Source organism: Mastomys coucha, unplaced genomic scaffold (assembly GCF_008632895.1).
Source record: "Mastomys coucha isolate ucsf_1 unplaced genomic scaffold, UCSF_Mcou_1 pScaffold7, whole genome shotgun sequence".
NCBI lineage: Eukaryota > Metazoa > Chordata > Mammalia > Rodentia > Muridae > Mastomys > Mastomys coucha.
Genome location: NW_022196913.1, coordinates 59,298,129 through 59,311,087, shown reverse-complemented (window position 1 = coordinate 59,311,087; position 12,959 = coordinate 59,298,129). Strand labels below are relative to the sequence as shown.

The window sequence follows — 12,959 nt, the reverse complement described above, 5'->3', positions numbered from 1 at the left end:
GACAACCCGGGTGCCGGTGCGGCCGCCGCCCGTGCGCCCGCGGGGCTCCCAGCTGAGCACCAGGCTGGCGCGCGGCCCCCGGGGCCGGGCGGCGTCTGCCAGCCCTCGCGCGCCCCCGCGGCGCCCCCTCCCGGCTCCCGAGTGCGCCCAGCGCGCATGCCCGGGGCGGGGCGCCCAGCCGACCAGGGACGGCGCGGAGTCGGGTCCGCCCGCCAGCGCGGCCGGGAGCACCGGGGTGGTCTGCGCGGCGCGAACTGGAGCTCCGAGGAGCCCGAGCGGGTAAGCGGTGGGCGCTCGTGGGGACGCAGGGCGCGCGGAGCCGGGCCGCTGTCCAGGGTCCTGGGCCGCGCCGGGCTCTGGCTGCGGGGCGGGGGCGGCGGGGCGGGGCGCGGTGGGGCGGGGCCCCGGTGAACGTCCCCGGCCTGTGGTGTGGCCAGGCCGCCCCGCGGCCAGCCCCGCTGCCCGCCGCTTTGTTCCACACCGCGGTGCGGGAGGGGGCGATTCCCGCCACTGGGGGGGGGGAGGGGCCGCCCTCATTGATTCATCCCACCCGTCACACACCCGGTGTGGCACACAGTCCTGAACGTGTCACACACCGCGTTCATGCCTGGGAACCTCATTTTTGGACGAGGCCACAGGTATACACACACACACACACACACACACACACACACACACAACCGTGGCTTTGGTCATTCCATCAGATTCAAACATCCGGCCACCTGTGCAACCCACCTAGTGCACCCAGTCGGGGCTACGCACTCATAGCATCAATCCCGGATCCAAGTATGCAATACTCTAACCGACATCCAGCCCCCCTGCTCCGGGTCGTGCTTCTGCCCCACCTGTACCCTCCATCCTGGAGCAGGCTGTGACCCTGTGCACACCCTTGCTTTGTCTCTTAGCTTGCCACTCTTCTTCAACCCACACTAGCACGAGTCCACACAACCTTGGACATCCATCCTTGCCCTTCTGTGGCTTGGTGGATGGACAGATGGACAGATGGGACAGATGGTCTGGGGGATGTTTCTCAAAGAAGGCCTTTTGTTATAGACTCCTTCACCTGCAGCAGCTGCCAGGGGGTGGTCGCTGTGGGGGCACTAGGAGATGAGGGGACAAGTGGCAGAAGACTGGGATTTTTCAGTCACACTCACAGGCATACCCAAGCCTTTGTGAGTCTTGTTACCACGCCAGGAGATGTTTGCAGGTGCCTGGCAGCTCTAGCCCTGGCTGGGGGTGTGGAGATGACTCCAGTCTGGGAAGAAGTCCTAGTGGGAAAGGAAAAGCTAGGCTAGCCTTGTATCTCTGCATTCACAGGACTGCCCTGCGTGTGAGCCAAACACAAGGACCTACACGCACAGGCTAGCCTCCCCCAAAGTGAGACTATAGGCACACAGGATCCCAGTGACCCCCACAAGGCACACACGCATTGCACATGGGGTAAAATAAAAGGCACACCAAGGTCTTGGTTAGGACACAGGAGCCAGGTCCTGGGCCCAGACTGGCCTCAGCTGGTGTCTTCCACAAAACAGTCCACTCACTCATTTGCATACCAGGTGAGCCAGCCATGCACCTACACTGCTATTTCAGCCTGCTGCCCGTACTGGATCGCACACCCCAACAGGAGTGGGGAGAGAGGATCTCTAGGAACTGAAGAGCCAGTTAGCCCAGTGTAGAATGAGAAGACCTTGGGAGACAAGGGCTGGCACCTGAGGTTGCCTGCTGACTTCCACAAGTGCATGAGAATGCCCACATTCACACATACACACAAAGATTAAAGAGAAGAACCTAGCATTAGAGTGTAGATGTTGATTCATAAACTGGGAAGAATCCAGGCTTTGAGATCAGACTCAATTAATTTTGAACCCCAGTCAGTCTTCCTCCCTTCAGCTTCGTTCGCTTGGTGGTCTTTCCTCCTGACGCCTGTATCCTCAGCTGTGCTACAAAATGACAAGGGGCCCCACTGTGAAATTGCTGTGGGTAGAGTCTAGATGATAAAGTGAGTCTGAGAGTGCTGGACCCAGGGCTAAGCAGGCAGGACTAAGGGAGGTGTGTTTTAGAAGTAGCGTGGAGGGAGAGGATGTGGGCTCCTGGCCTGGGCTGCCTAGTGTCTGGAACCTACTGAGAGTCCCTCCCAAACCAGGAAGGATCCAGCAGACCCATGAGCAGTAGACCCTTTGGAATTTGTCTCTGGGCCATTGGAATGGGAGAGAGAAGCGCCCAGAGTGGGAAACCCACACAGAGTCACATAAGAGGTTAGTGACCAAATTGGGGCTTCCTCCACATCTAGCCAAGCCAGCCGTCCCCTGTACTGGACCCAAGCCCATCTCAGAAGCTGAGAACTTGGAGTGGGAACTGGGGCACCAACCTCTTCTGGGGAGGTTTTGCAAAAGGGGCATGCCAACATGTGGCCATGCCTGCCTGTCAAACTTTCTGCTTGCTTCTTGGAAAATAGGAGCATGTCACCTGCCTGACAGGTGTACGAGCCGGGTATGTAGTAAGCACTTGGGCAAAGTCACTTCCTGCTTTTATTGGCATGTGAGGAAAGTGCCCAGACTTGGGGGCTATGGAGCATGCATGAGAGGCTGGTGATAAGGAAATAAAAAGCATCCAGTCTCAGAGACGGGGCAATGTACAGTTAGCGCTAGTGTCCAGGACACCAGAGGCCAGGTGGGGATCGTGGCTGCTTGCCTCCTCAGGCGCTTCTATTCATCTCCAGCTGGCTGTCGCTCTGCAGGAAGCACATTCAGCTTGCCAAATTTTAGTTTGCCAGAATAACCTGGACATCGGATTTCCACATGAACTCTATCAGTGTTTAGATGTTGATGAGTTTGCTCCTTTATTTAAAATTGACTTAAAAGGACTAAAGAGAGTTGATGCTCTCCACCCACATTTAAAAAAAACAAAAAAACTGTGGAGAGCCAGAGACTGGAAGGTCCCTGAGCCTCATTGGCCAGCCAGCCTAGCCTAATGCGTGAGTCCCAAGTCCCAGTGAGAGATCCTGTCTCAAAAAACAAGGTGGACAGCTACTGAGGAACAACACCCAAGGTTGACTTTTACTGTGTGCGCGCGCGCGTGTGCGCGCGCACACACACACACACACATACACACACACGCACACGCACATGCACATGCACACGCACATGCACATGCACACACACACATACACCTGATTTTAATAATAACTTGTTAGCATCGTGGGCTAACAAACAAGCCTGTGCGAAAGGCAGATTTCTGCTGAGTTTTGTCTCTGCTGCAACCATTTCAGACTCAGCTCCCCACCCCCACCCCCTCCTGGGAGCACAGCTGGGCTCTGACAGACTGAGTAGATAAAAACAGGCTTTCCATGTACACAGCCTGGTCCTAACGTGAGCAGAACCATGCACACCCCTCATCGGCTCTAATTCTCACAACAAGGCTGGTGGGTAAGGAGGTGTTTAGTTGGGGTGGGGGTGGGAGGGCAGGGAGAAAGACCCTGCTTGAAGTCTCAGAGCTGCTGAACAGTGAACTGTTTGCACTCTGTCCAGACACACACAAGAAGCAGGAGGTGGTGTAGGGAGACACCTAGGGCTGCCTGGGTTACCAGTGTGAAAGGAGAAGTGGTAGCCACCCATGGCACCTCCTCTAGCCTTTTCTGACCCTTCCCAGCTGTACTCCCCTCCCTAAGTCACTGCCAGACAGTCAAGTTCAAGAGGAGGAAACAAGAAAGCATGGCAAACAGACCTTGGGCTTCACTGGTTTCTGGGCACTTTCTCTTGCCCATCTGCCCAGACACTCTGGCTTACAACATCCTTTTCCACAGACCCAAGGACAAGATAGGTCACAAAATCAACCTGCACAATTGTTTTGTTTGGCCTTCATTGTATGCAAAAACAAACAAACAAACACTTAAAATATATTTTAAAAAAACATATTCGTGACTTTACCCAATGAATTAAGGGACCTGGCCACACACACTTCCTGCTTAAAACACAGCAGTGTTTACTCAGTACCTCAGGATGAGTCCCCACTGCTCCTCCAGGGCCTCACATGGCTGGCTGCTCCTGCCTCTTCCTCCCATGTCCTCCCTGTCTGATTCCAGCTCTACTCCAGCCTCTCTGGCCTTCTCATGGGTGGCTCAGAAGTTAGGGGCCTTCCTTGATCACATGTCCAGACCAGCTGCCCAGTTAGGGACCTTCCTTGACCACGTGTCCAGACCAGACCATTTCTTTACTGCTAGCTCACTACCCTCTCCTCATTCTTCTCTCTCTCTGGAGGTCAGGGACCACCCCTTCTACATCTCCTATGCCCTAGAGCTGCGTCCCACTTTACTCTTGCATACCCCCCACAAACACAGAGGCACCCAGTCCAGCTCTCCAAAACCTAAGGCCTTAGAGTCCCCAGCAAGATGCCCTTCTGTATGCCCATCTTTCTGATGACTGGCATCCTCCCAAGCTGCAGATGTGAAATTTGGGGGACCCAGGGATGAACAGTATCAGTTGAGACCCATTGGACGAGAACTCAGGTTAAATGGATACACATGGAGTAACAGAAATCTGGCTAGGGGGGTAGGAAGAGGGCTTAGAACCTCAGAGGAAGCTGATCGGCACAGAAGGCTTCCTGGAGGAAGGAAGATTTAAGCCAAGAACTAAAACTCGGAGAAGATGCCATCAGCAGAGGGTGTGTGGGGGCTGAGACAAAAGGGAACTCCAAGCCATGGGTGTGCACAAAGCACTCACACTGTGTGTGTGCCCAGGTGTGAGAGTGTGTGTGTATGCACACATGCACTTGGGTACAAAGGGGATAATAAAACATAAATGCCATCAAAGGGAGGAAGTGATATGTGGGGCTTAGAAGCATGTCAAGGAGGCGGACGGACCCTCACAGAGAACCATTTCACTTTCCTGTTTTTCCAAAGGTGCAGCCCTGCAAAAACTGAGTGAGAGCCCCCAGCACTTCCTAAAGTCGCAGAATTAGTCTCCATCACCAGTTTCTGATAATGCTAATAGTAAGCAATCGACTGTGCTGCCAGGCCTATAGACACAGAAAGTGTGCGACGGACCGGGATGTCACCTGACAGTGACCGTAAATGTCAGGGGGTGGGGAGGGGTCCTGGTTCAGGGATCCATAGGATGCTGCTGCTGTCTTGTTGTTTTCTTATAGTGCGGAGATGGAACCCGGGACCCTGCACACGTTAGCAATCACTCTGCCACTACACTGAGCCACATGCACAGCTCTTATAGTTATTTTAGAATGAACTCCTTCTGCTGGTTTTTAAAGGGTGATGTAGTGCTGGAGAGATGGCTTATCAGTTAAGAATACTTACTGCTCTTGCAAAAGATCCCCGTTCAGTTCCCAGCACCCATTTTTTACAACACCTGCAATTCCAGCTTCTGGGGAATCGGATGCCTCCAGCCTCCTCCATATATATGTGCACATATCTTTATGAAGACAAACACCTACATGTAATTTAAAATAAGCATTTTTAAAATAGACTATAGAGAGTATTGCTATATTACCAATAGCACTTCAACTATACTGAGACTCCTGGTTGCATCAAGAGGCCACAGGAAGTTGTGGCCTATACTGTTTAAGACTGTACTAAATATACCTCATGATATTCAAGCAGCCACAAGATCAGCAGCAGCGCATGCTTCGGAGGACACACAGCCACTCCTACAGCACATACACTGCGTTCACCTGCAGCCCAGATTCAGACACACAAAGGGGCACACGATGAGCAGGCTCTTCCCCACTCAGATCCCCGGGCTTACTTTAAAGAGGCCATCATAATGAAAGTTTCATGAGGTTTTGTCTTAGAGTTGTCTGGCTATAAATAATCCCATGAACTCGTGCGTGGTTTTCCTTGGCCACACGCTTAGAATCCTGGGTTATGCCGTCCTTGTGTGTCTTTGCTCGCTCACTTGATCGTGGGCATCTCTCCTCACCTCTCTACGTGATCTAGTGTCTGTGACAGTCGCACACACCCTCACCTCTTCCTGGTTTTCTCACCACCAAGTGCTCTCATGTACCCTGATGTACCTACCATCAGTGTATCTGCAGGAACATCCCTGGAAGGGGACTTGCTGGCTAAAACACTGTGTCTTGTGCATGTGTGTAGAGATGGACAAATACCCTCCCTAAAAGATCACATCTGAGCCGGACGTTGGTGGCACACACCTTTAATCCCAGCACTTGGGAGGCAAAGGCAGGCAGATTTCTGAGTTTGAGGCCAGCCTGGTATACTGAGTGAGTTTCAGGACAGCCAGGGCTATACAGAGAAACAAGATCACAACTGATTTTAATATCCCAGCAGGAATAAGAGGGGCCTGGGTCGAGAAGTGGCATCTCTAGTGTTGTTCAGTGCTTCACAGAGTGATGTGGACCAGGAATTGACTTTCCATGTGTGTGCCAGTCATTCTTGACTCTGATGTATGGCTGAGAACAACAAAGTCCCCATTGGTTAGAAATGTGTGTGTCTGTGTGTCTGTCTATATGTCTGTGTTTGTGTTTATCTCTGTGTGTCTGTGTATATATGTACGTCAGTGTGTGTCTGTGTGCCAGTGTCTGTGTGTGTTTGTGTATCTTTCTGTATGTGAGTGTGTGTGTGCATGTGTGTGTGATTTATGATTTGTTTTGAGGCCAGGTCCTGCTATAGAGCCCAGGCTGGCCTCAAACTCAGGCTCCAGCTTTTGTTGATGAACACTAGCATTACAGGTGTGCTCCACCATGGAGCTAGCATTCAATGAATATATATCTATGATGTATCAGGCAGCAGCAAGTATTCTGGATTTTAAATTCAGTAAAAGCAAAGCTGGGTGTGGTATCCTTAACCTCAACACTGAGAAGAGAGAGGCAGGCTGATCTCTGAGAATTCGAGACCAGCATGGTCTATGTATCGAGTTCCAAGCCAGGCACACAGTCTACACCATGAGCCCCTATCTCAAAACAACAACAACAACAACAAAACCCAAGGTGTATGGAAAGAGACAGCCAGAATTGGAGATGGCTATTTTATACAGGTTGGGCCAGGAAAGACCTCAAAGAGTAATGATGCAGGGAAATGGTCAAGAAACCATGAGATAGCCCACTGAACTAAAATAACATAGAGAGAAGGGAGGATAGCAGAAGGAAGGGTCAGAGGAGGCAAGAAAACCAGCAAATAGGGGTCTTACACCCAGGTTCTACATACGGTGTAAAGGCAGATTCATTCTGTTTTGCTGATGCGTGGCTCACGGTGTATGAAAGCCAAGAGAGACTCAAGAGCAGTGGTTCTCAACCTTCCTAATGCTCTGACCTTCTCATACAGTTCCTCATGCTGGGATGACCGCCAACCATGATGTGATTATCATTGCAACCTCATAACTGTAGTTTTGCTACCGTTATGAATTGACATGTAAATATCTGATATGCAGGATATCCAATATGGGACATCAAGGGCGTCATAACCCACAGATTGAATACCTCTGCTTTAGGGATTCTGGCCTGAGCATGGGTGAGAAGGTCTGGATACAGATGAGGGGCGATCACCAGCTCTGCTCATTTGGGCTGCTGTGCGAATAATGACAGTCTCTCCTATGTCCATCTGCCTGCTGGACCCTCTCCCCTAATGCTCCCTAGGCATCACAAATTCAGCTCATCCTAAACAGAGTCCCCTCTCTCCCCAGATCCCCAGCCCAGCACTGTTACCCTGCAATTCCCACCTACTCAGAATTCTGCAGACTACCCCCACCCCCACCACCCCATCCCTGTCTTCACTCACTACAGCCAGCTACCTTCCACAGTTTTCAGCTCTCAGTTCTGCCTTCTAGGTGGTCTCCCACCTAGATCACTCAGGGTAGTTGCCCAGGCCCATTGTATACAAGGGGCTCCGAGAAGGAGTCATCACTCAGTGAGAGTCTGATTGGCTTCCTGCTGGGTCTTGGCCAGCTTCTCTCTCCTTTCAGCCCAATTACCACACTATCTCAGAGCAGTCTTTGAAAGCACACAACTACTATGTCCTCTCCCTGACAGACCATTCACAGTTCCCAGGGCCCACACAGATATAAACTGGTGTCCTCTCCCCGACAGACCATTCACAGTCCCCAGGGCCTACACAGATATAAACTGGTGGCCTACAGACATGTTTTCTTTGGCTCACATAGTGTTTGTGGGGTTTTTTTTAAGTCTTGAATTAGTTAGCATATTTTACATCAAAGTCCAGTTTTCCCATTCTTCCTAAGACACAAGAAGAGCTCCTACGGTTCCCAGGTTTCATTGCTCTAAGATGGCTCCTACGGTTCCCAGGTTTCATTGCTCTAGGATGGCACTCAGCCCCTCTTGGAAAAGCCATGTCCTCTAGCGTTTGCCATAGTTACACAACTCCCTCTTTCCTTCACTCAAATGACCCATCTGGTCCAGTGACATTAAAAGTTTGTACCCACTGGGCTTGGAGACAAATATGTCACTTTTGGAAGTATGAGTTGAGGCTGACGAAGTAGGGAAATGACAGTGAAGTTAAAAAGTCAGATTGTAGCCACGTTGTGAAGGGTCAGTTGTCTGTCTGTCTGTCTGTTAGGGTTTGGTCTTACTGAATTGCTCAGCTTGGCCTCAAACTAGAAAATCTCCTGCCTCATTGTTCCAAGTGTGGGAGCATTGGCTTTCTGGATGGCTATGAGGTATGATAGGATTGGGTTCATGTTTCTAGCTGAGACCTTCTTTCTTTTTAAAAAAAAAAAAATTATTTTTACTTATATGAATATAATGTAGCTGACTTCAGACACCCACCAGAAGAGGGCAACAGATCTCATTACAGATGGTTGTGAGCCACCATCTGGTTGCTGGGATTTGAACTCAGGACCTCCGGAAGAGCAGTCAGTGCTTTTAACCACTGAGCCATCTCTCTGGCCCAGCTGAGACCTTCTTGACAAGGGGACCAGATGGGGACAAAGAATCCAGTGAGCAGCCTGGACAGACTGAGTTTGTTCCCCCCTGTAGTGTCTCCTAAGCCTGAGTCTGTTCTCTCTGTTTCAGAACCAGGCAGCTGTCTTGAGCTCAAACATGGCGGTAAGGGTAGAAGGTCTGCCCTAAAGACCCAACCTGGCTCCACTTGCTCCAGAAGGACTCCAGCCCCGCAAGATCCCTCTGCTCCCCACAGGATGGGAGCCTGGGCACTGGAGGCCCGGTCATGAGGGACTGCTGCTCCTCTCCAAAGGCCATCCCTGCACCCCCAAGGCACACCCTTGACCAAAGCCTAGGCATGGACTCTAGACACAGCAGTTCCAGTGGGGCTGGGGAAGGTGCCTCCTGTTCTGAGAAGCCTGATGGGAGCTTAGCCTGCCCTCCTCCTACCTGCGGCCCTCTCCCAGAGACAGGGAGGACACATGGAGCCTTGACCTCAGACGCCTCTGAAACGACTCTGTTTGGGAAACCAGTGCCCATGTCCTCAGCAGAAGCTGCCCCTGCAGCCTCAGAGATCAGAAGTCCTGTGTTCTCCGAGAAGATGGATTCCAACTCCTTGAAGCAGGCAGGTTCTATTTCCACACGAAAGGAAGAGGCTGGGTCCTTGAGGAGGGAAGAGACCGTGTTGAAGGGAAAGGCAGAGCCTATGATCTGCGGAAAGGGGGAGCCTGGGATGGTGGGAGGAATGGACTGTACAGCTCCAGGGGAGGACGCTTCTGGGTCCTTGGGAAGAGTAGACACGGCATGTTCCAGCAAAGTGGATCTAGTGTCCCCAGGAGGGGAAAATGCTGGGTCTTTAAGAAAGATAGAGACTATAACCTCAGGCAAAACGGATCCAAGAAAAGAGAATCTCGTGCATTCCAGAAGAGAGCACCCTGGATCCACAGGAGAGGGAGATCTTGTGCGTTTGGGGGGAAATGATATGAAACCCCCAGAAAAGGCAGATCCTGCGTCCACAAAAAAGACAGATCCTGGGTTCTCTGGGAAGCCAACTCCAGGATCATCAGGCAAGACAGAGCTTGTATCCTCAGTAACTGTGGCTCCCGTGACCTCCAAAAATGTGAATCCTGTCTGCTCAGGAATAGTAGATCCTGCAGCTGTGGGGAATACAGAAACTTTGTCCTCAGCCAAAGAGGACCCCCGGTTTCTTGGAAAGAAAGAGCCTGGCTCCTCAGGAGAGGGTGGGCTTGTGTCTGTGAAAATGGCAGAAACAGCATCTGCCAGACAGCCAGAAGGTATGTTTCCAGCCAAAACAGATCCTACATCCACGAACAGTATAGGACCTTCAGGCAGAGTGGACCCTGTTTCATTAGGAAATTCGGAACTTGTGTCCCCGGTGAAACCAGAACACTTGTCTTCTGGGCAGGCGGAGCGTGTGTCCTTGATAAAGACAGAAACCTTATCCTCAGGAAAAGAAGATTCAAGGTCCTCTAGAAGAGCGGATCACACGGCTATCACAGGAAACACAAAAACATCTCAAAAGGGGAATCCCGAGTCTTCAGGAAAGAAAGACTCTGGGTCTTCTAGTTCAGGAGATACCAGGTCTCTGGGGACTTGGGGCTCTGCTGCAAAAGCTGAGGCAATAACTGAGGGGAAAGGAGACCCACAGTCCTTGGAGAAGGCGAGTCTCCCAGCCTCAGAGAAGGCTGATCCCCTGGCTTTAAGCAAGGCGGGCTCTGCAAGCCAGGGAAAAGCAGAAACTGTTCCCTCTGGAGAAGTGGGCTCCGTGACTTTAGGAAAAACGGTCCCAGCGAGTTCAGGGAAAACAGTTTTGGTGTCCCCAGGGAAGATGGATCTCATGGCCTCAGAAAGAGCAGAAGGCATTCCAGAGCTGAAGGCTCCTGAGAAAGGGAATCCTGGGAACTCCACCCAGGTGGACACCGGGGCCTCAGGGAGTACGGAGCCCAAATCTGGGGTCAAAGTGATAACCCAGCTCCCAGGTGCCACATCCCCGGGAAAGGTGGAAACTCCGCCTTTGCCAAAAGAGCAGCCACGGCTGTCTGAGAAGATGGATCCCTCTAGAAAAGTCGACCCCGCGGCGTCTGTGGAGCCTGTGTCCCTGGGGAAGGCTGACTCTGCATCTCCGGCTCCTGCAAAGACTGTCCCTCCGGCTCCAGACAAGGCCACAGCCTCTTTCAGGCAATCAGCTGGTACATCCCACAGCTCAGCCCAGCCCCGGAGAGATACCGGGAGCCTCGGGGCCCTGCCCGAGCCGGAGCCCTCTGCCAGCACCAGCCGGAAAGACCTAGCGGCAGCGGCGGCTCAGAAGAGCCCCAGCGCGGAGGGTGCAGCGCCCCCGCCAGGGCCACGGACTCGCGACAACTTCACCAAGGCGCCGTCGTGGGACGCCGGAGCGCCACCGCCGCGCGAGGACGCGGGCACGCAGGCAGGCGCGCAGGCCTGCGTCTCGGTGGCGGTGAGCCCCATGTCTCCGCAGGACGGCGCGGGCGGCCCGGCCTTCAGCTTCCAGGCGGCGCCGCGCGCGCCCAGCCCGGCGCCCAGGCCGCCCTCGCGCCGGGACGCGGGCCTGCAGGTGTCGCTGGGAGCCGCCGAGACGCGCTCGGTGGCCACGGGGCCCATGACGCCGCAGGCCGCCGCGCCGCCCGTCGGGCCGCCGGTCTTCCCCGAGGTGCGGGTGCGGCCAGGCTCCGTGCTGGCGGCCGCCATGGCGCCGCAGGAGGCGGCCGAGCCGGTGCGCGACGTGAGCTGGGACGAGAAGGGCATGACGTGGGAGGTGTACGGCGCCTCCATGGAGGTGGAGGTGCTGGGCATGGCCATCCAGAAGCATTTGGAGCGTCAGATCGAGGAGCACGGCCGCCAAGGGGCGCCGGCGCCGCCGCCCGCCGTCCGCGCGGGCCCAGGCCGTGCAGGCTCCGTGCGCACCGCGCCGGCCGAGGGCGCCGCCAAGCGCCCGCCCGGCCTCTTCCGCGCGCTGCTGCAGAGCGTGCGCCGGCCGCGGTGCTGCTCGCGGGCGGGACCCACCGCCGAGTGATCTGTCCCCGTTTTTGTTTTTTGGTTGTTTGTTTTTGTTTTTGTAGGCCCGGGTTTCCAACCTTCTCAGGCTCCCTTCTTCTCGATGTCTGGCCCTCGAAAGCTCTATCCCACCCCCCACCTCCACCCCCGAGGACGGCACGCCTCCGAGGAGTGAGCCGCCTTCAGGGGCTTCTTTCCAATTCCTCCCTTCCCAAACACTGACGGAAAACCCTATAGCCAGTCCCTTTGTGGCCAGGAGCCCACACACGCAGCCCTAACAACTCCACCCTGGTGCCCTCACAGCCTTTTGCTCCACTCCTGCGGGAACTACGGGAAGAGCACAGGAACCTACTCCCACCCCTCCACCCTACAGCTGAGGCAGGCTCCTGAGATGGCCGGACGGGTGCTTTGAGGCGTCCAGTGGGCCAGATCCCCAGAACGGGCAAAGACTGCATGCAGATCTTTAAGTGTTTTCTTCACATGTGCCAGGATTGATGTAAGGCCACCAGAAAGGCAGACTCTGGGTGGGAGTCTGGGGGGAAGGGGGCGCAGTGAGTCTCTGAGCAGTGAGGGGTCTCCACATGGTGCTGGCCCCATGGCCAGGGCATCTGTTGCATGCTGTTGGTAGTCCTACCCCCTTCCCTGTCTCTCCCCACCTAGCCCAGAACCCTAGCCCCATTTCCTCCCCGACCCAGTCACTATGCACAGTTCCCATAGAGGCCAAAAGCTAGGAGTGCCCTGGAGCTCAACTGAGGGGAGTCATGGAAAGGTCAAAGGGTCTTAGACAGGACTGAAGGCCATTGTAAGGCTCCTAGAAGGTCTCAGGCCGTGGACCACCTGGATGATAGCTGGTCCTGGGTATTGGGAACAGGATGGGAAGGCCCATTTGACATCCACAACTGTCTTTAAAGGTTCCCCTCTTAATCTCTCTCCCCTCACACACAATGCTGTGAGCCCCAAGTTCCTTGTAACCACTGAGTGCCCTGTCCCTCTAGCCTCCGTTTTTTGGCTACTAACTGTCACAGTATACATTGGTAATAAAACCTTTCCCCAACTCTTGTCTGTGA

At 53.9% G+C, this 12,959-nt stretch overlaps 1 protein-coding gene across 1 annotated transcript; it reads left to right on the top strand.

Moving 5' to 3' along the window:
• On the top strand, positions 1 to 12,946 carry Gprin1 (G protein regulated inducer of neurite outgrowth 1). Its single transcript, XM_031358906.1, has 2 exons — positions 1 to 279; positions 8,992 to 12,946. The coding sequence occupies exon 2, from the start codon at positions 9,146 to 9,148 to the stop codon at positions 11,909 to 11,911; it is 2,766 nt and encodes a 921-aa protein (XP_031214766.1). The 5' UTR covers positions 1 to 279; positions 8,992 to 9,145; the 3' UTR covers positions 11,912 to 12,946.
• The last annotated feature ends 13 nt before the right edge of the window (positions 12,947 to 12,959 follow it).

Excerpts from the sequence above, each read along its gene's own strand:
- Gprin1 (XM_031358906.1), top strand. The coding sequence starts at position 9,146 with ATGAGGGACTGCTGCTCCTCTCCAAAGGCCATCCCTGCACCCCCAAGG.